The following is a 20,884-nucleotide window of genomic DNA, read 5'->3' as shown; positions in this document are numbered from 1 at the left end:
TTGTTGGGGTAGTTTTTCCGATCCATGCATCTTCAAGTATGTAAGCTGTATGTCATTTGAATACCCTAGTGAGATACGCTATTTTATTTCACTATGTCATTCTGCGTTGGATTCACATTCAGATTTGTTGTCTATTGTTTTAGAAGCTGTCTTTAGGTCTCACGTGGAATATGACTTTTGGAGTATTGCTTCAAAGTACTGCTGATGGAGCTGCAACTGCAGGCCACCATCTGGCAAAGAGTGGCACCAAAATGACTCATTGCTGTCTAATTGACCGCTCGTCGAATGCTAATGTGATGCATACATATAGGATGATCGTCTCTGCAACATCAGGGGACAAATGCCAAGCGCATGCTTTCTATGACCTCACACTACCCTAACTTGAGCATTGACTGTTGAATTCAGTAAGTGCTAAATGTTGGGGCAGTTTTAGGTAAATAAAGCAACTGAATTGAAGAAGAAGAAGATAGAGGAAGACATATTTAAGAAGATGCCGGAAGAAGACATTGTATGGGAAACGCTCTCAGACCACTTCAAAAAGAGCCACTGGTGATGCTCCTGTTCATAAGTGCTTCTCTTTGGGGTTGTCTTAGTTGTGACAATCAGATCGGATTGAATGCAGTAAAGTTGTCCTCTCAGTGTCCAGATTTGGTCATTATGACTACCCTTACAAAAAACACTAACTTTGTTTTTCAATGCAGTAAGTGCTTCTTGTTGGGGTAGTTTTTCCGATCCATGCATCTTCAAGTATGTAAGCTGTATGTCCTTTGAATACCCTAGTGAGATACGCTATTTTATTTCACTATGTCATTCTGCCTTGGATTCACATTCAGATTTGTTGTCTATTGTTTTAGAAGCTGTCTTTAGCTGCAACTGCAGGCCACCATCTGGCAAAGAGTGGCCCCAAAATGACTCATTGCTGTCTAATTGACCGCTCGTCAAATGCTAATGGTATGCATACATTTAGGATGATCGTCTCTTCCTGAAGCTGTTGTTTACCGACATCGTCAAGACCATTGAAACTTCATCTCAAAGTAGGCGGAGTTTGTTTGACTGGCCGGCATTTAGTATTTAAGATGGGCTAATCTGTGCAAGAAACATCACTTCCACAGCTTCTGGGACGCAGCAAGGATCCAAGGAAGAACCATGTGCACTACGGGGATACCCGTAACTCCTCACTGGAAGTCTTTTATATTGCCTCAACTTGAGCATTGGCTTGTGTTTACATTAAGTAAGTGCTACTTGTTGGGGCGGTTGAGCATGACAAATACTACGGATGACAACGGAAGAAAGATCTCAATGAAATCACATTCAGATAACCTCAAACGGAGACACCGATGATTCCTTGGTTCATAAGTGCTTCTCTTTGGGGTTGTCTTAGTTGTGACAATCGGCTTAGATTTGGTCTTTACGATTACCTTTACAAAAACACTGACACTAATATTAATAAACAGTACAGTATTTACCTCTAAGATGAATACAAAATGCATTCTTTACCTCTGAAATGTATAAAAGTACAATATTTACCTCTGAGATGAAGCATAAAGTAGCAGAACATGGACGATTAGTGAAAAAGGACGTACAAATCCTCGTACCTGGCTACTCCAGAATATTGTAGAAAATGATTAAGGTGGACTCATAAGACTTGAGAGAATCACGCACTATTTATTTTCACTGCTTCAATTGATGAATAATACATACATATACTGATCCGCCCATACACAGATTCAAACTCCCAATTCTATATGCTCATGTCCACATACATGTATATCTCATTGGATGATTAAGCCAACTCACATTTAAAGAAATATAAAATCGGATTGATTGGGGTGACGAGGCAGTGGACCGCTTCCTTCCTCCCGTGACATCATCGTGATGTCACAAAGACCTGTCGTCTTACATGTACAAGTACACAGTAAATGCACTTTGTTACATTCACCAGCCAACATGTTAGTGTAGAAAGAAAGAAAAGTCTGCAGGTTCTTAAAAAAGTGTTTATTTCATATAAAGATTTACATTGTTTTATTTATAATTAAATACCAATTATTATTATCATCATCATCATCATCAGTTAAACTCCATCTGACCCGCTACGTCACAGTCTCGCTACATTAAAATCAAATAAAATCAACTGGCTTAAGAAACGTGGAAAATGAACTCGATCACATTGAAGTTGCTGCGTCGGTGAAAAGAGTCGTAAGAAAAGAGGTTCAGCTGGTTGTGAGGAGATCGTGAGACATCTGCTTTTGGGGAGGAGGGGGTGAGGGGGGGGGGGTTAAGCTGCGGTCGAGAAGAGAAGAGAGCACCTGAGAGGACCAAATCTTTGCCCGCCAAAATAAAATGCCACTGAACTGTGGAAGTTAACTTTGGTTAATGAGAGCGTGCGTGTTCTTTAAATAATGCACTTCCGAATGAACACTGGTTAGAAAAGTCAGGTGCCGAGAGTCAAAGGGTACGAAAACAGCCTCGAGTGTTACTCATCATGCAGGTGATGACGCCTCATGCACAGATCCTCCTGCTCGGAGACTTCAGGCGGCAGATTGTGACACAGCTGCACAGCTGGAGGCCTACTCATCGTTATCTGGGGGGGTGGAGAGAGAGAGAGATAATATGAGAGACAGGTCTTCCCCTCTGTTGATCTCGTCTAAATGAAGAGACCTAAAACACAAACAAAAGTCAACAAACAGATCTTTCCTCTGGGCCTCTAAACGTTGATGTATTTGTAACTTACGCACATCAGCAGCAGCACTTGAACGCAGCGTCTTAAACCCAGAACGGCGACCTCCTACTAAACTGAACCACGTCGAGTTTTAGAGCACCGAGAACGGGAGGAGTTTGGAAACTCACGTTTTTAAATGCAAACAACCGCTAGAGGCGACAACAAGGTAAAAGGTTTCACTTATTCTCATCGGGAATAAACACGGGCTATGTTACGTAAGGAAATTATACAAATGAATGGGACCTTTCACGCCGACTTTGTGCGGTTGAAATTATTGTCCAGGACGGTGGTGAGAAATGTTCGTGTGTGTGTATATATATATATATATATATATATATATATATATATATATATATATAAAAATGGTATCCGAACATCTCCGCATCTGTAGCCGGTAGATTGCACCGCATAACCGCAGGAAATGGGCCAATTATCGGTTAGATGACTCACAAATGCACCCGGTGTTACTGCGGTGCAGACGGGAGCCTGAAGTTACATCTCTTCACAGATAAAAGCCTCAAGAGAGAGGGGGAGAGAGAGGAGAGAGGGGGAGAGAGAGGAGAGAGAGAGCGATCTGACATCTCATCACGCATCCTCAGTTTCTCTGTCTGATGACAGTAAAAATAGAAAAATAAAAGAACCGTCATATAGAGATGTTCTGCGAGAGGAAACATCTGACGAAGACCAAGAAGAAGAAGACGAAGACGAAGGATGTTCTAACTTATTAAAACCCGTGCCTCACCTTCTTGGTAGGCGCCGTCCGCCATCACGAGGTGCAGGATGTTGGGATACAGATGCTGGTGCTCGGTGCCCAAAATGTTCAAGACCAAGCTGGAGCCCAGGTCGATGTTCTCGTCTTCGTCTTCATGTATCGCCTTAAAAAAACAAAACAAAAAACAAGAATCAGTTTGTTTGTTAAAGTCTGATGTTGTGAACATGTAGAGGTCAGACACACGTACCTTTATCTTGTTGTAGAGGTCAGACACACGTACCTTTATCTTGTTGTAGAGGTCAAACACACGTACCTTTATCTTGTTGTAGAGGTCAAACACACGTACCTTTATCTTGTTGTAGAGGTCAGACACACGTACCTTTATCTTGTTGTAGAGGTCAGACACACGTACCTTTATCTTGTTGTAGAGGTCAGACACACGTACCTTTATCTTGTTGTAGAGGTCAGACACACGTACCTTTATCTTGTTGTAGACACACGTACCTTTAGCTTGTTGTAGAGGTCAAACACACGTACCTTTAGCTTGTTGTAGAGGTCAAACACACGTACCTTTATCTTGTTGTAGAGGTCAGACACACGTACCTTTATCTTGTTGTAGAGGTCAGACACACGTACCTTTATCTTGTTGTAGAGGTCAAACACACGTACCTTTATCTTGTTGTAGACACACGTACCTTTATCTTGTTGTAGAGGTCAGACACACGTACCTTTATCTTGTTGTAGAGGTCAGACACACGTACCTTTAGCTTGTTGTAGAGGTCAAACACACGTACCTTTATCTTGTTGTAGAGGTCAGACACACGTACCTTTATCTTGTTGTAGAGGTCAGACACACGTACCTTTATCTTGTTGTAGAGGTCAAACACACGTACCTTTATCTTGTTGTAGAGGTCAGACACACGTACCTTTATCTTGTTGTAGAGGTCAGACACACGTACCTTTATCTTGTTGTAGGCCTCGATGAACTTCTCAAAGCCCATCTGCTGCTCCAGATTGAAGCGAAGCTCCTCCAGGCGGCTGAAGATGCTGTCGTGGTGCGCAGCCTCTCCGCCCGGCTCCTCGCCACTGCCGTCTGCGGAGCAGCAACATTTATATATAAATATTGAGTTTCTCATCAAAAAAAAGGGAAAATTAGCGTTCGAACTGGATTAAAATAGTTTAGAAGCGTTTATCTTTTGCAAACGGTTGCTCGTACCTGAATGCCACTCCTCGTTGAGCTGGCTGTGGTTACCGTGGTTCCCCTCTCCCACACCGTTGGTGAGCAGCTCGCCTGCTTCCTCGTCACCGGCACTCCCGTTAGAGCATTCCTCATCATCGTCCTCCTCCTCCTCCTCTTCGTCTTCATCTTCGTCGTCGTCATCTACAGCCATCTGGCTGCTGTCCTGGTCGATCTCAGCGGCTATCCTTTGGAAAAGTACCCGGTCGTCGTCGTCTTCTTCTTCCTCCTCCTCCTCCTCCTCCTCTTCTTCCTCCTCCTCTGGAGGATTCCCGTTGAAGTCTCCTGCTCCGACCTGCAGAGGGCTCCTCCTCATCAGGTCGCCCTCCTCTTGCAGCAGCCTCTCCATGGAGGCCCGGATGTCCCGCAGGTCTTCGTCCTCATACGCACTGTGGAACAGGGATGAATAATCAATACACAGCATATGAGCCGTGTTCCCGTCTGAGAAAAGGAAAAGCCAAAGTCAGACCGCCGCTCGGCTTACTCTTCGGCCTCCGACCGGTCGTCGTCGTCTTTAGCCGCGTCCTCCAGGTCCTCGATCTCCAGGTTGTTGCCGTCGTCGGGGGCGCCGCGAGCGTCGCCGGCCGCCGCGGAGTCCCGCCGAGAGCTGAAGAGGAGGCTGAGGTCCGGCAGCGAGCAGGTCCGCAGCATCTGACGGCGCAGGGGGAAAGCGGAGCGTTCAAACACCTCAATGGGGCTCGGACGGGAAGTCTCCATTTTTTACCGAGAGAGACTTGACGCTGTATTATGTGTTCGACAATCTGTGTGTAAACGTGTGTTAAATGTGTTAAAACGCCACAAATATTTAAAAAAAAAGATTTAAATAAATTGCAAACTCAAAAATATATTTTTTTACTAGAATTATTCATATGAATTCTTGAGTTGTCACAGTGACCTTTGACCTGAACATTATTATTATTATCTCAATTTCATGCTCGCAGATTTACATTTTACACATTTGTGTATTCGCAGCTCTGTTTTCTGTTTATTTATTTAAAATGTATTTATTTAATTAAATTGTACAAATCTTTTTTTAATTATTTACATGTACAGATTAAACATTTCCACACACAGATTGTCGTGAGCAACGTCAGCATTTCCTATTTCATACGAGCAACAATGTGAACTCTTCATTGTGGTTATTGTTAGTTTTACGGTTCACTTATTTATTAGAGATTAATCGTTTGATTACTTTGATTATGTGCACTTTGCTGCTGTGATACTGTGGGACTAATAAAGGATGTTGTTATATTAACTAATAATATTGAAACTAAATCGCACTGACAAAGCCGACCGGGTTTCAATTCTGTGCAGCTCCTTGTGTATTTGTGTGTGTGTGTGTGTGTGTGTGTGTGTGTCCCGCTGAAGGTCATGACAGATATAGGTTGATGGATGCTCTCTCCGTCCTTTGAGAGCCACTGCAGGTTCACACCGTGTGATGAATGGCCTCCGCCTCCGCTCCAGAGACCCTCTTTAATAAAGAAGAGTGACCTCCTTCCTAAAAATACTCCACGAGTCCCGACGACAATCTCCACCCACCGCAAAACACCCCTCCGCCTCCACCCGTACGGCCACGTGAAACCCCCCCCCAACAAGGCCGTGCTCACCACCTTGGGGTTGTTGGCGTCGAACATGCCCGTGGAGAGGCCGACGAGGAGGGCGTGGTGCTTGGAGCGCAGCGGGGAGATGGAGCGCGAGCGCGAGGCCACCGACGAGGAGGAGTCGTCCACGGAGGACTGGGCCGAGAGGAGCAGCAGGGCGGCGGTGCGTCGGTGGGCCGGGGAGCACAGCTTTGTGAACAGGGGCTCCTCGCGTTGGGCTGAACCTGGCATGGGGGGGTAAGTAGGATTATAACCACAGAAAAGTGTTCTTTGACTCTCTGAACAGGAAAGCTTACTGGATTCGGCCGGTTTCTCTGCACTCCTCTCGGCCTCTTTAGTGGCAGCGGGTCTAGTTACGCCCTCTGGTGGCCTGTGAGAAGAATACACTTTAGCTCGTCTTTAAATGTGTCAAAGAAAGAAGGTTTTCAGACATATTGAGGTGGGTAAGTGATGACAGAAATCTGCTTTTTCACACCAACATTAAGATTAATTCTTAATATAAAAAAAAAAAAGAAAGAGGAACAGTCACATCGGCTGTCGGGCTTCCTGCTCCCAGGCCTGCTGCACACCGGCTGGAGGACGCGAGGCCCGTCGAGGCGTCTCCTCCAGAACCAAAGACTCCACGTCTTCTGGATCTGCAGAGAGTCAGACCAGGTGGGGTTGAAATACACCTTAAGTATTCGTTAGTTAGTTAATAGTTCAGTTCATTTATAGACGATGTTTGGGAACAATATATAAGTTGATCAAAGTGGCAAAAGAACAATGCACACAATGATAATTTACGTCAGTTCAACATCCTGTGAAGCTACGTGAGGATGTTAACCTCCAGAAAAGGTGGAGAACACCACCTAAACAAAATAAACAAATAAAAAATATAAATGACTTTTCAGCAACTAAAACCAAAACCAAAAAAAAAGGGATAAAAATTAATGGAATGTGACTAAAACTAAAATCAACATCTTAGTCTCAAGACTAAATCCTATTCCATAATCAAACCGCGTTAATAATAATAATAATGCATTTAATTTATATAGCGCTTTTCATAATACTCAAAGACACTTCACATAATTAAAACATCCTAAAAGCTAAAAATAAATAAATAAGAATAGCTAAAATACAGGTAAAAACAAATAAATAAATAGGGACTTTGACTGGTGACTCTCGGGGGGAAAAGCACCAACCGTGTCATATTATCCAAACCTGGCTGAAAGTCACCAGTCAACACGGTCGCTCGTTCAACCGAAACACCCGTTGCTCTAAAAAACGCCCGTGAGAAGAACTCCGGTCGAAACCCGGCCCTTCGATGACGTAGGAACACGTAAGCGTTGTAAATGTTGGTCCGGATGTCCGGCGACAGCATACCGGGCACGAATCCAACCGGGGAGGAACGATCCGAGTGTCACACTCACCCTGAATCTCGGCGAGGTTCGTCGGAGCGCTCTCCTTCTGGACCTCCGGGCTCGGGGCCGAGGCAGGCGGCGCCGGTTGAGCGGACATCGGTTCTCTGGGCGGCGGCGTGACATCGGCTGAAACATCGTTACAGACCGGCTTTTACTCGATAGAATCTTTTTTTTTTTTTTTTAAACGCTTTATTCTTGTTATTATCTTTTTGTTTATTTAGTTCTTATTGTATCAATTGTTTTTTATTACTCTGATTGTTTATAAAAAAAAAAAAAAAAAAAAGGTGCATCTCAAAGTCCAAATCAAACCGTTTCCCCGAGGGGCACCTTCAAGGTCGTAGACACAAATGAGGAAGAGCGTACGAAGACGAACCAGGGCTGCAGATGTCGTCCTCGCCGACGGTGACGTCCTCCAGCCGCTGTGTGAGAGGCTGAAGCTCCGCCTCCCTCAGCACCCTCAGCACCTGAGAGTCCGGACTCGCTCCCCACACCTTCCTGCGAGCCTCTTCCTGCAGCGCCGCCATCTGGATCACCTCCCCCGCCGTTCGCTCTGGAGACGACGTCACACAAGACGGTGAGAGACTTGAGATTTTCTTTTCACGCGCACTTTCACGTGCACTTTTACGCGCACTTCTCTGCGCCGTCACTCGCGTTGAAAAGGGAACTCACCGATGGTCCCGAGGTACGTCTCCTCCAGAGTTTGTCGGGCTACGGAAAGGACAAGAGGAAGTCCCGCCTCCCACTTCCTCCGGTCTCCAGCGGAAGACTGTCCGTCGTCTGGAGACGTCGAGGTGGCTGGTGAGAGGACGAGAGGGAGATTCAAAACCGTCCTGTTTGTTGTTGTGTTATTGTGTCATGTGACGCTGATGTCAGCGTGTCATCTGAAGGATTTTCATGCTCGTGGATGAATGCATTTAAAAATATTTAACAACACAGATACAACAGTAGATTTCAGAATGAGAGACTTGACGGAAAGGTAAAGAGAAAAGTGTCATTTCTTATTAATGCCACCAGAGGCTTGTAGTCGCATTAAAAAGCGCATATAGAGGACGTTCATTGACGGCGAGGATGCTGGACAGACGTCGACTCACCGGTCGAGGTTTCCTCAAAGGTTCGCTGAGCCACGGGAAGCACGGGCAGTTCCGCCGCGTCCCACTTCTTCCGGTCTCCGTTGGAAGAGGGACGCGTGTCCGAGTCCGCCCGGCTCCGTTGGGGACCAGGACTCGGATGAGCCGGCTCCACCGGCTCCACCGGCTCCACCGACTCCACCGACTCCACCGACTCCACCGACTCCACCGACTCCACCGACTCCACCGACTCCACCGCGCTCTGGGTTTTCAGGTTCTGGTTGAGTCGCCGCAGAATCAGCTTCTTCTCACTCTGTTACACGATTAAGTAGAATTATCTTCCTGAATGTCGACTCCTGGGGGGGGGGGGGGTGGGGGGGGGGGGTCTGAATCCCGTGTCGTGAACTCACCTGGACGACCGTGGCGGTCTCTGGGGACTTTTCTTTCAGCGGAGTCGTCTGTCAAAACGCAAAATACTAAATTAATAAAGCTATGGAGTACAAATACAACAATACTGTAGATCTAAGAACAGCTCCATCTTACCCTGTGCACAAACAGCACAGCGACTACTATTTTATAAACTGGTATTAAGTTCCCGTATGTGCAAAAGAAATCCCAGACCCTCTTCCCCCCCCCCCCCCCCCCCGGGTTTGGCACCACTGGTAAAAGAATACTGACCGCTCCAACATTCTTCAGGGCGGCGGTCATGGATATGGCTGCAGGCGGGGCCGGAGGTTCGGCCGCTGGGTCCAGCTGAAAGGGACTCGGCTGTGGAAGAGGACCGTCAGAGGTAGACGATGCTGCTGCTGCTGCTGCTGCTGGTGGTGACGATGATGATGATGATGCTGCTGCTGCTGCTGCCATGCCAACCTTTACCCCCCGAGCTGCAAGCTACCACAGTACACAAGATTAAACTAAATTCACACGCACCGGTTGGGACAAGTAACGGTAGGAGAGTGCAAAGAATGATAAGACCTCACGTGGTCCTCCCAAGCTCTCTTTTCCCTCTCCTGGGCCTCCCTCCTCTTCTTCTCCAGCTGTTCTTTCAGAACGGCGGCGCGGGCGTTCGCCTGGGCCTTCGAGAACAACAACAACAACAACGACGGGAGCATTTGATCTTTTCATGCAAGGTCAGCAAAAGGAGAGCGGATAGCGTCTTTAGTCGCCTCAATGAGTCAGAGCCTTTTTAAAAACACTGAGGTGTTTCAAGGTAATTGATTATAGGATGGTCGAGCATCTGACCCTCTAATCCCCATTAAAACCACCAGGAGGACAAGTCCCTGAGGTAGTCTAGCTGACGGTCTTTGCAAAAAAATCCAGGCTTAGATTGACGGACATCCAGGGTACAATATACCCCGGATTGACACGTCAGACCCTGTGGGCTGAGGGGTGGGGGCAGAGACGTGGTGCTCAAACAGTCGGTGTTTAGCTGATAAAAGGAACTACTAATGACAATAAATTGGCCTGTTTTTGTCCCTTTGATGTTTGTGTTTCTTGTCATCAGTTGAGCGTCGCATATTGTTAAATGTATCATTCTCTCACTTTTAAAGCCTCGATCTTCTTCCTCCGGAGCTCCGCTTCCTCGCTGGCCTCCTGGCTGTCAGAACCATCGCTGTCATACTGGGAGGAAACAAAGAAGAAGACGACACACACACACACACACACACACACGAAATGTCAGAGGAGAAAATAAAAGTGTAAAAACACAAAGTTTGCCGTCATGTGAGAGCGGAGTACCTTCTCTCCTCGGAGCCGGGCTTTGATCTGCTGACGCTCGTTGAAGTTCTGCAGGCGGATCTGCCTCAGCCTGGACAAGTACTCCTGAGAACCAACAGACGTGCGTTACACACAGTCAGCTAGACGAAGGCGCTCACGATCATACAAGAAATGTAACATAAATTGCACGGGAAGAAACCACAACGTGTGTTCTTAATCACATCAGCCACTCAGCCAGAATAATAAAATAAAGATGCATGTATTTATGTGCTCTGTTCAAACGACAACAACAACAACAAGCTGCAATAAACAACTCAAAATGGAGGCGGGAGTGGTTATTTGAAATGGAACACAACGAACAAACAAACAAACAAAAAAAAGGTGTTTGTTGTTGTGAGCGGCCATTATTGGAGAGGCAAAAAACAGGCGGTTCACAAATGGAACAGCACACATGGGTTTGAGCTGCCAGGTTGCATTATGGGAGGGGGGGGGGGGGTTCAGTGCATATGAAGGACGGCGAGCCAAAGCCGGACGTGCTGCGAGGGAGGTGGGCTGTGAGGCGTTCAGGCTCCCTCTCCGGGCTCCTACCTCCTCCTCCTGGTCGGCTCTGGGTCTCCTGCACCAGATGGAACCGGCCCGGCTTCTGTAGGTTGCGGTCAGGTTTTGCCGAGCGCCCTGTTTACATACAGGACGTAGCCCCTTAACGTCTAACTGGCACAGCAGCCATGAGCTCGGGCCCGGAGGAAACGGTAAATCCAATCAATAAAACGTCAATTAAACATTTTCAAGAAGCCCGCAGAGCGTTAGCGCCCAACTCTGCAGCTCTACATCGTATTTTAGCTCTTTGATTCAGTCCCACACTTCTTTTTCCTGCAGCACATGGCAGCTGGTTTCCAGCAATAAATAGAGATGAATAAATGTTAGCAGCTAGCTGGAGAAGAAATGTGAAAGGTGTCCCTCAGAAGGTGCCTCTCATGTGTTCATCTCTCCTCAGTTACTCTGGCTCAGTAGGCAGCAAACAGCGGCAGTGAGAGCCGGTGGGTCTCGAACCTCACAAACCAAAACAATGGAGCTGAAACACCCGGCCGGTGCTTCGTAGAATTTGGCAGAACTTGCGACGCTTCCACGATACGTGGAGCCATTTCATTCAATGTTTACATAGAGAAGAAAAGAAACGTGTTAATGGAGCTTTAAGATCCATAACATTTAGGACGAACCACTACGTACCAGCTGTCCCTCGGCACGGACTTTGTTGAGCATGGCTTCCCTCTTCCGCTGTAAAAACTCCTCCACCTGATAGGCCCGTCCGGCAGCCGCCTGACCCCGCGGCCTGAAACACGGAATTTAAAAAAAAAACGCGTGAATTCAGAGCGACCGGAGCGAGGACGCGGAGTTTAAAATCCAGATGTTGTCGCAGCGGGCCGCCGGACTGACCGACTGACGTGGACCGGTTTGGAAACGTGCTGCAGCCGCTGCAGCTCCCTCTTGACGGCGTCGCAGTTCAGGAGTCGGGCGGGGCCGTTGGGCAGAACTGGACCGGCAGCAGCAGCAGGTACGCTTCTCGGGAAGGGAGCGCCCGTTAAGTGTTAGGTATTCGACAAAAAGGAGAAATCACCTGAAGTACACGGGGGACATCCGGGAACTCACCGGGTGGGACTGCCCAGTCCTGCCGAGGACGCCTCCCCGCCGAAGGCTTTAGGCTGCGGTTTAGCCATTTGGTCCAGGGCGGCGTGGTAGTGCTCGTACGGGGTTCTACCTGGCAGACAGGCCGAAGGGCCGGGACCCTTTCCTCCGCCTACATAACACTGAGTAAAAGGGCACAGAGAGGTGGCCGTGAGCCGGAAGGAGGCGTGGAACCATGAAATGTAGTCCTGGGAACTGGATCCAGTACCTTCCTCTCTGGGCTGCTCCCCCCGCTAGAGCTCAGGACATGTTTCCAGCCTTGTTCTCTGGCCTGGTTGATACGATTCATCTGTTAAAGATCCTTATTTCAGTTTCAGATAGAGACACACACACACACAGTACATTTTCCCTTTACAACCCCCCCTTTACTACAGTGATGATGACTATGAAATAACAAATAACAGCTACCTTTTCTTTTTCATATCTCTTCATTTGATCCGCTTTCAACAGGAACACCTGAAGGAAAAACTGTTGTTACATTTCCAGCCGCTTCCTGGTCCATCAGAAACTCTACAGAGGGGTTTACATAGTCGGTGTTTTACTACAGCGGAGGGAGGGAAGTCATGTTCTGCTGTGGTTGCATTCTGCATCCATTTCTGCCCAAATCCAAGTATCATGACTTTGTCATTTGTGTGACATTATCATAACTAGCATATAGATTCTTCTTCAGTGTTTTGTGAGGTCGCGGTGACCTTTTTAACCGGAGGCCACCACGTTCAAATCTATTCATCCTTGAGCCCAAATGGACGTCGGTGCAGACTAAAAGAAGTGGAGCGTGTTGCTGTCCGAGGAACCTTTCTGACGGGGAACTGAAGCACCCGTCATGGTTCTTTTAGGAGTCTAAAATACGCCCACACAGCAGAACTTCACTTTGCTTCACCTGCTGCAGTAAAACTCTGCAGGAGAAGAAGAAGAAGAAGAAGAGGAAGCTCACAGAAACACTCTTCAGAACATCGGTACTGGCCCTTTAACAAAATGCACCCACCTGCTCTCTCTGTTTCCTTTCTTTCTCAATCAGCTCCATCCTTTTCTTTCTGATGCCGTCCTGAAGGAGGCAAAAGCATCTCGTTTTTAAAAAGAAAGAAAGAAAGGAGGAAAGAAAGAAGGGAGAAGAAGAAGAAGCCTCTTAAAGAAACGGTTGGTTAACAGCTGTGAACGGGAGAAACAGGTGAACGTGGAGGATGAAGCGTAAAGGAGAGGGAGGAACAGCTAAACATGCCGATAGGGGGGGGGGGGGGGGGGGGGCACACCTTCAGGTGGGGTGAGGAAAAGGAAGGGGGGAGTCTAACAGTAAAGTCACGAGGGGCTTTCTGCTGTACCTCGAGTTTTTTCCTCTCTTCCTCCACTTGACTCACTCTTCTGTGGGGGGCTGCAGGGGGAGGGGCCTAAGCAACATATGACACTGGGGTTCAGAGGGTCGCCGACACACTACCATGTAAAAAAAAAAGAAAAAAAAAAAGAAAACTAGCACAAAGATGGGAGAAGGCCTCCGGCGTGACCCCGGAGCGAACCCCCCCTCCCCCCGCCCGCTCACCGCTTTATGCTTCACGGCCGGTCTTCTGGCATCCGTCACCTTCCTCGCGGTTAAAGGCACTCCGTATTTGCTGGCTGGTTTGGTGATCTTCTGGGCCGGGGTGAGTGGCGTGGAGCCCGGGGCGGGACGCTTGGCTGGTCACACGAGTCAAAGCATAAGAAGTCAGTATTCAACAGAAAAGAAGGCATGACATGTTGTTCTATGAGATCTAGTCACGGCTGGTCTCCAAAGTATTACGTAACATTATTAACAATATAGATGTTTTTTTGCACCAACAAAGCATCGGATTCAGAGCACGCTAACAACGCAGTTTATTTCTCCCTCTTAATGTCGTCCTAACTAACCCAAAACACTTAAATTCTGGTACAATTACAAGAAGATATACTTTTCTTTTTTTTCCCTGCGTTATTGACCTGAAACCATTTTTTTGTTGACCCATTTACATGAAATGTAAAAAATAAAATAAAGAAGAAGAAGTCGTTGCTGACCTGGTGGTCCCTGCACCAAACCCACTTTAGGCTGCTTGTGAAGAAAAGTATGGCGGAATTCCTGAGCAATGATCTGGAATCGGTGGAGAACAACACGTTATTATTTTAACCACGTTGTTGTTGTTGTTGTTGTTGTTGCGTCATCAGATGCCTCGCCGCGCGCTGCTCCACCTGCGGCGTGAGGAAGCGTTCGATCCTGCCGGTGAGGAACGGCTTGTCCAGGATGCTGCCGACGGACGGCCTCTCTCTCGGGCTGCGTTTGAACAGCAGCGCCAGGAGCGAGCGCAGCTCCGGGGAGTAGTGGCCGGACACGGGCGGGTACGAGCCGCGGATGATCTTCAGAACCAGGTTCTTCATGTTGCCGGCCTCGAACTGGAGGAGGGAGACGGGTAGAACGCGTGAGGGGGAATCGTACTAAAGCAGCGGGTTGTTTATTTTAAAACAATTTGAAGCCAGAAGTTGCAAAAACTGACATCGTCGGATTTTTTAAAAAATATCTTTCCGACGGTCTTTGAACACATCGTGTGTGCAGGAAAAAAAAGCGTCCAAAAACGTAGTTTGAAACTGTGACAAGTCTCTTTTAAAATCTCGCCCCAAATAAACCGTTTGCTATAACCAGATTCTGTAAAAAAAACATTAAGTTCTGAGTTCCTCAGTGAAACTATGAATGATTCATCTTGAGACCGTAGAGTATAACATGTTAATAGTTCAATATGTAAAACACGTGGAACCTCCATCTTTCCAACCTTGGTAGCACTTTATTGTAAAATAACGTATCAAAAGAAATTCAACGTTATAATTTATGCCATTACAACCGTTTACTTCTTTGCTAAAGACATGTTTGTGTTCTATACTTCTTGCAGGACTTTTCTATTCTGTCGTGACGAACTAATACATAAAAAAAACAGGTTCAGAGGGTTCATGAATACGTGGGCTCTCAGGAACCAAACAGAGATCAAAGCATGCGAGAGAGCGCTGCGATGCTGCGTAAGATACATTAAATCTGCATTTATGAATAAACAGCACACACACTGAATACTTACAGCATGCTTAAGAGTGCACATTTCATACAGGACACACCCGAGGGCCCAAATATCACTGCAGAGGAGGGGCGGGAGCAAACAGATGGACAGGCAGGAATAAGTTCTGGGGTTTACATTCATTCAATAAACAGTCACTTGCAATGTTTTTCTTTTCTTTTTTTTTTAAATCGTCGATGGGAAACACAACAGGCCCGAACTTTGGTTTTATATACTTGTTGGTATTTTACCTCCATAACTTGTCTTCTTTCAGACTTGAGGAAAGAAAACATTTATTTTACTACTTTTTCTGTAGATTTATGCTTGATTCACCAAAAGTCACCGTTACATAATGCCCCATTTCAAATAATTAAAAGTAAACTGGGGTCGTTTCACTGTAAGATTTCTATTTATTTACCATTTAGTGTCTCCCCTATTTCTTTGCCGAGAAAACTCCACACGGGATATTGAGCTGCTGCTAAATGTACTTCATTGGTGGTCAGTAAAGTCGATTAAATGACACGCTCAAAGTAGTTCAAGAGGAAATCAATACTGACATCCGGCCGCAGCGACAGAGAAGCAGGATCACTCAATAAAAGAGAAGACAACAACAACATGATCCTGCGCGACTCAGTTTGTTGGGATTACTATTAAATATTAATTTACACCACAAATAAGACAAAACACCCGAAAAACGATCCTCGGTACCTTTTGTTGTTGTACGGTTTATTTTCGCAGATCTCCGGCGACAGGTAATACGGGGTGCCGATGCACGTTCTTGCGAGTTCTACAGTGCTGAAAAATGACAAGAGAATGGATAATATTATGCTTTCTGCCCCCAAAAATGTGTAAATTTATCCAGATGACGTTTCACACACACACACACACACGCACACCTGTTGAGCACTCTTGCGATCCCAAAGTCTCCAAGCTGCACGGTCCCATCCTTCGTCAAAAATATGTTCTACGTGGACATTACGAAGAGACGTGTAAATACAGGACGAATACGCCACGTTGGGGAGGGAGGAGCTGGCGGTTCAAGGAGGAAATACCTGTGATTTGATATCCCTGTGGAGGATTTTTCGATCATGCACGTGCTTCAGCGCCAGGCTAATCTGCACAAACCAATCCAAGATCTGGGGAGGGGGAGAAGATGGCCACACACACACACACACACACACACACACACACAGGATCAACTTCCCATCGACACCAGTTACGATGACCGATTCAGTCCACATGTTCTCAAACGACGAGAGGCTTACTTTCTCTTCTGAGAACAGCGCTCCTTTCTGGGAGTTGATCTTCTTGAAGAGGTCTCCGCCCTCACAGTAATCCATCACGATGTACAGGCAGCCCCCCTCTTTAAAAAAGAAAAAGAAAAGTGGTTAGAAGACATTCAGAAAGGTCATCGCATACACCTCGTGTCCTGTCCATCGGGATTTATCAAGTCTGAAGGCCGATATCTGTGGATACCTTCGAAAGACTCCTTGTACTGGACGATGTTGGGATGACTCATGGTGGCCAGAACGGCCACCTCTTTCCGAGACTCCTGCCTCTCTTTACTCGACATCTGTCAAAAAGATAAACAACAGAGAAAAGGTGGCGTGAGGCAGCTGGCGCGGACAGTGAGGACGGCGTGCGGTTCACGGGAGCTTACTGCGGATATGCCGATCTCTTTGATGACGTACTGGTGTCCATCCTGTTTGGATTTGACGAGGATGGCCTTTCCGAATGAGCCTTCGCCGATTTTCTTCACCTTTTCGTACTTGTCCATGTCAGTGGAACGACTGGCTGCTCGTGCTGGGTCTGCAGAGAGAACACAGAGTCATTTGTTAAGGTCCTTATTAATCCAAAATGAATGCATATAAAAAGAAACAGTGCGGTATTAAGCAAAATAATGACTTATTATTCCCTTAAAATAGCATATGTTCAATAAAAATCAGACCTAGGCTTTATATTTGTTTACCAGCTTATTCTGTTAAATATTATTTATATATATATATATATATATATATATATATATATATATATATATATATATATATTATTATTATTATTATGTTATGTAAAGTGTCTTTGAGTATCACGAAAAGCGCTATATAAATTAAATACATTAATATTATATTATACTTGTTTACCAGCTTACTCTGTCAAATAATATAATATATATATATATATATATATATATATATATATATATATATATATATATATATATATATATATATATATATATATATATCAAAATGAACTACATAATGTTACTTCCTTATCAGTTCCCTCTTTTGACAGATATATCATTATTTTGTTTATGAACAAAATAGGTATTCATACTACAAAGAAATATTTAAAAGAAATAAGAAAAATTTACAATATATTTAAAATGAACTAACAAAGCAAACAAAACAACAGTGCAAAGATTCAGCCAAACAAACAGTGTCATTTAATAATAATAATAATAATAATAATAATATAGTGATAGATTTATTATATACATATTATTTTTCTGCTTTCTACATTTATCTTTATTTACAACATGTTGAAGCATGCCAGTTAATAAATATCGATATTAATCGATTTCTCTTCCGCAACATGACAATTAACTGAGTATGTTTTGTGTCTTTGCCCCCAACCCCGAACAAGGTTTAAATACATACGTATATATGTATTTAAACCTTGTAAAGACAACAGTAACATTAATATTAGCTCCATGAAGCTCTGAGGCACACAACTGACACGTTACCTGTTAGCATCTGAGCTAACGTCCCGTTACTCACGCTGGAGAAGATGGCAGCCGCCCCTCCGTTAAACAAACAGCCCGTAAGTGAACGCAGCGCTCGGTACCGTGAGTGAAGCAGCTCGCCTCGGCCGGTCGCGGCCTGTAAATGAGAAGAACACTTAAACACTCGTCTTACCATCAGTCTGTTTCGCTGCTGTCTCGCAGAGGTTCTGTTTAACTTGCTACCGCCCGCCCCTCGCCTTCTCTATTTAGCTATGGGTGGTTGTCTTTTTTGTGTGCTGCGTTTTCATTGGCCGCCTTTGCATTTCTCGCTCGCGGATTGGTTTAGACGGCCGTCCGTCATCTTTCGCCCTGAATGACACACATAACTGTTGCTGTGGACATTTCCCATAGCAACCACAAGCCAATCGTTGAAGAGCAGCGACCAGAGAAACCTTTGCACAAAATATATAGTTATAACATAAATATTATATATATATATATATATATATATAATAAAACAATTTAAAAATCTCTATATATATTGTTTTGCTATATATATATATATTAATAAAACAATAAATATATAAACACAATATTTGTTAGAGTTAATAGCAATAACAACAACAATATATATATATATATATATAAATATATATGAAAACGATAGAAATTATATATATAACTGTTATTGTTTATATATACATATTGTATATATATATATATATTGTATATATATATAAGAAATATATATCTTATCATAATCCATATACATTACTACATTCCTGATTCAATTCAGTAAATTCATTTAGCAATTACTGTCTAATTTATATTATTTTATAGATGTTGCGTTTTATCCCTTTTCTAATTTGCACTATTTTATTCAATTCAATTCAATTCATTATATTTTCTATAGCCCAATATCACAAATTACAAATTTGCCTCAGAGGGCTTTACAATCTGTACACATACGACATCCATGTCCCAGGACGCATCAGCAGGGCCAAGGCATGAGGCCATGAGGCCGGCTCACCAGGCATCAGACAGAGCCTGGTCCAATGGACCCTCTGAGATGTGAAGTTACAAAGACTCCAGGGAGGAAGCAGAGTTAATAAGTTGCAATGGAAGATGTAAATTCATCCATAAGGAGAGAGAGAAGAGGAGATAGGTGCTCAGTGTATCCTAAAACATCCCCCAGCAGCCTATAAGCCTATAGCAGCATATCTAGGGGCTCGACCAGGGCAAACCTGATTCAGCCCTAACTATAAGCACTATTAAAGAGGAAAGTCTACTCTTAAAGGAGATGACTGTGTCTGCCTCCCGGACTGAAAGTGGAAGCACATATACTAAAATTGGAACAATACAGAGAAGATTAGCATAGCCTCTCTCGGATATGGTTCATTCTTCTCCATGGGGGTAAGAAGAGAAGAGGGGGGCCAACCGGAAGGTCGGCGGTTCGACTCCAGTCAACGGGCAAAGAAGATGGTTCACATCTGTATGAAGCTGCACATCTGTCCTGGTCTCCTGATGCTGCACGTCTTTCCTCGTGGCTCCTTCACCCTGGAAGCGGAAGTTTATCGAGACTGAGTCGGTGAAATTCACCGAGTTGTGTGCGCCTACGGGTGATGTTATGAACCCAAACACGAGGGCGTTAGATGTTCTCATTTTGACGTACATGGCCGATATTTTCGATGCTCTCAATCATCTCAATCGCCAGATGCAGGGCGGTGGAGTCAACACCATCGAAAAGGAAGAAAACCTGAAGGCGTTAAAAAAAAAAACTCCCTTTATGGAAACGACAAACAGAGAATGATAACTTTGCAAACTTTCCCCTGCTGGACGACTGTGTGAGTAAGATCGAAGACGTGTCTGGAATTGGAGACATTTCTGTACCTGATGAGCTGAAGCAAGCAATCGCCATGCACTTAGATGAGCTCGCAAAGTCTCTCGACAGATACTTCCCCACCAGAGAGTCATATCCAACATGGGTGAGACAGCCGTTCACGTTTAGTGTTGCGACAGCAGATGTCAACGATGAATACTTCGACGAAAGCAGAACCAGCTTCAACAGCAACTCCTCAGAACAGCAACGCTCTCAACGTTTTGGTGTCACCAAATCGTACCATACCCTCTTATTGCCAAGAAAGCCCTTGAGATACTCACACCGTTTGTTACCACGTATCTTTGCGAGCAATAATTTTCGAGGATGGTAGACATCAAAACTAAGAAAAGGAACAGACTTTGGGGGCGAGGACTGATGGCTGTCGTTAGACTGCAGGTGGCAACGGTAGGTGTTGGTCAACAGGACTCTGATTGGCTGACACTAGAAGAGAAGCCAGTGGAAACTTTTCCATTTTCACAGATGCTGACAGAGTTCAACTGAACCACGTCTTCAACTTTTAGGAGATATTTTGGTACGTTTGCTCTGCTCTGATTGGCTCCTGATGTTTCTGAATGTGAACTTTATTCTTTCTTGTTTGGTCTTCATGCAGAAATGACAGACCAGAGGTCTTTGAGAGAGGAGATTCAGAGGTGGAAGGCTGACCCGAGGTCCTACAGTCATCCTCCTCAATTCAGGTTTAGGAAACCATTTTGGCCTCCAGTCCTGAAAGAGAGGGGAGACCCTTTATTCAATGACAACAAGGGCCCCAAAGACCCCCCTGACTCCTGCTCCCCAGGGCCCAAAGCCAGGGCCTTCTAGGAAAGGTGAGTCTCCTTATTTAAAACACAAATGACACTGAATATGTTCCGTTTGCTGCTGCTGGTGTGTGTGTGTGTGTGTGTGTGTGTGTATTCGTTCCGGGCAGGTGCAGGGGGCCAGGAGGCAGAGGCATTTCATGCAGAAATGACAGACCAGAGGTCTTTGAGAGAGGAGATTCAGAGGTGGAAGGCTGACCTGAGGTCCTAAAGCCCTCCTCCTCAGTTCAGGTTTAAGAAACCATACACTGAATATGTTCTGTTTGCTGCTGTAGTGAGGATGCATTTG

The 20,884-nt window shown here is 45.3% G+C and overlaps 1 protein-coding gene and 1 long non-coding RNA gene across 15 annotated transcripts; one reads left to right on the top strand and one right to left on the bottom strand.

The window, feature by feature from the left end:
• Positions 1–1,980: 1,980 nt before the first annotated feature.
• nek1 (NIMA-related kinase 1) lies at positions 1,981–18,165 on the bottom strand. Of its 14 annotated transcripts, none has more exons than XM_034530999.1 (38): positions 17,923–18,088; positions 16,837–16,985; positions 16,653–16,749; positions 16,442–16,539; positions 16,229–16,312; positions 16,073–16,140; positions 15,885–15,971; positions 15,201–15,255; positions 14,329–14,529; positions 14,158–14,230; positions 13,670–13,803; positions 13,455–13,520; positions 13,121–13,180; positions 12,544–12,591; positions 12,344–12,424; positions 12,100–12,257; positions 11,887–12,009; positions 11,680–11,782; positions 11,041–11,127; positions 10,474–10,557; positions 10,279–10,356; positions 9,717–9,812; positions 9,415–9,627; positions 9,147–9,194; positions 8,761–9,049; positions 8,339–8,464; positions 8,043–8,219; positions 7,679–7,795; positions 6,799–6,904; positions 6,566–6,639; positions 6,279–6,493; positions 5,153–5,319; positions 4,648–5,057; positions 4,127–4,524; positions 3,969–4,067; positions 3,745–3,909; positions 3,462–3,678; positions 1,981–2,581 (listed from the first exon to the last, which is right to left on the bottom strand). In XM_034530999.1, the coding sequence occupies exons 1-38, from the start codon at positions 17,930–17,932 to the stop codon at positions 2,568–2,570; spliced, it is 4,875 nt and encodes a 1,624-aa protein (XP_034386890.1). In that variant the 5' UTR covers positions 17,933–18,088; the 3' UTR covers positions 1,981–2,567. The 14 variants fall into 14 exon arrangements, with proteins under 14 accessions (XP_034386890.1, XP_034386886.1, XP_034386887.1 ...); XM_034530995.1 differs by having other exon boundaries at positions 3,462–3,909; positions 4,127–4,357; positions 4,391–4,524; XM_034530996.1 differs by lacking the exon at positions 17,923–18,088 and adding an exon at positions 18,095–18,165 and having other exon boundaries at positions 3,462–3,909.
• Positions 8,136–10,216, top strand: LOC117729693. Its single transcript, XR_004609383.1, has 2 exons — positions 8,136–8,243; positions 9,433–10,216. It is a non-coding gene; the product is annotated as an uncharacterized LOC117729693 (long non-coding RNA).
• Positions 18,166–20,884: the final 2,719 nt, after the last annotated feature.

This window comes from Cyclopterus lumpus, chromosome 4, assembly GCF_009769545.1.
Source record: "Cyclopterus lumpus isolate fCycLum1 chromosome 4, fCycLum1.pri, whole genome shotgun sequence".
Classification (NCBI taxonomy): domain Eukaryota; kingdom Metazoa; phylum Chordata; class Actinopteri; order Perciformes; family Cyclopteridae; genus Cyclopterus; species Cyclopterus lumpus.
Note: the sequence above shows the minus strand (reverse complement) of the source record. Positions and strands in the feature narration are given on the sequence as shown.

What these genes read in the sequence shown, in the direction of transcription:
- nek1 (XM_034530993.1), bottom strand. An exon ending in GAGCCGACCAGGAGGAGGAG is followed by an intron (nt 10,558 to 11,040) that starts GTAGGAGCCCGG and finishes GTTGGTTCTCAG; the next exon opens with GAGTACTTGTCCAGGCTGAG. An exon ending in CAACGAGGAGTGGCATTCAG is followed by an intron (nt 4,525 to 4,647) that starts GTACGAGCAACC and finishes GCTGCTCCGCAG; the next exon opens with ACGGCAGTGGCGAGGAGCCG.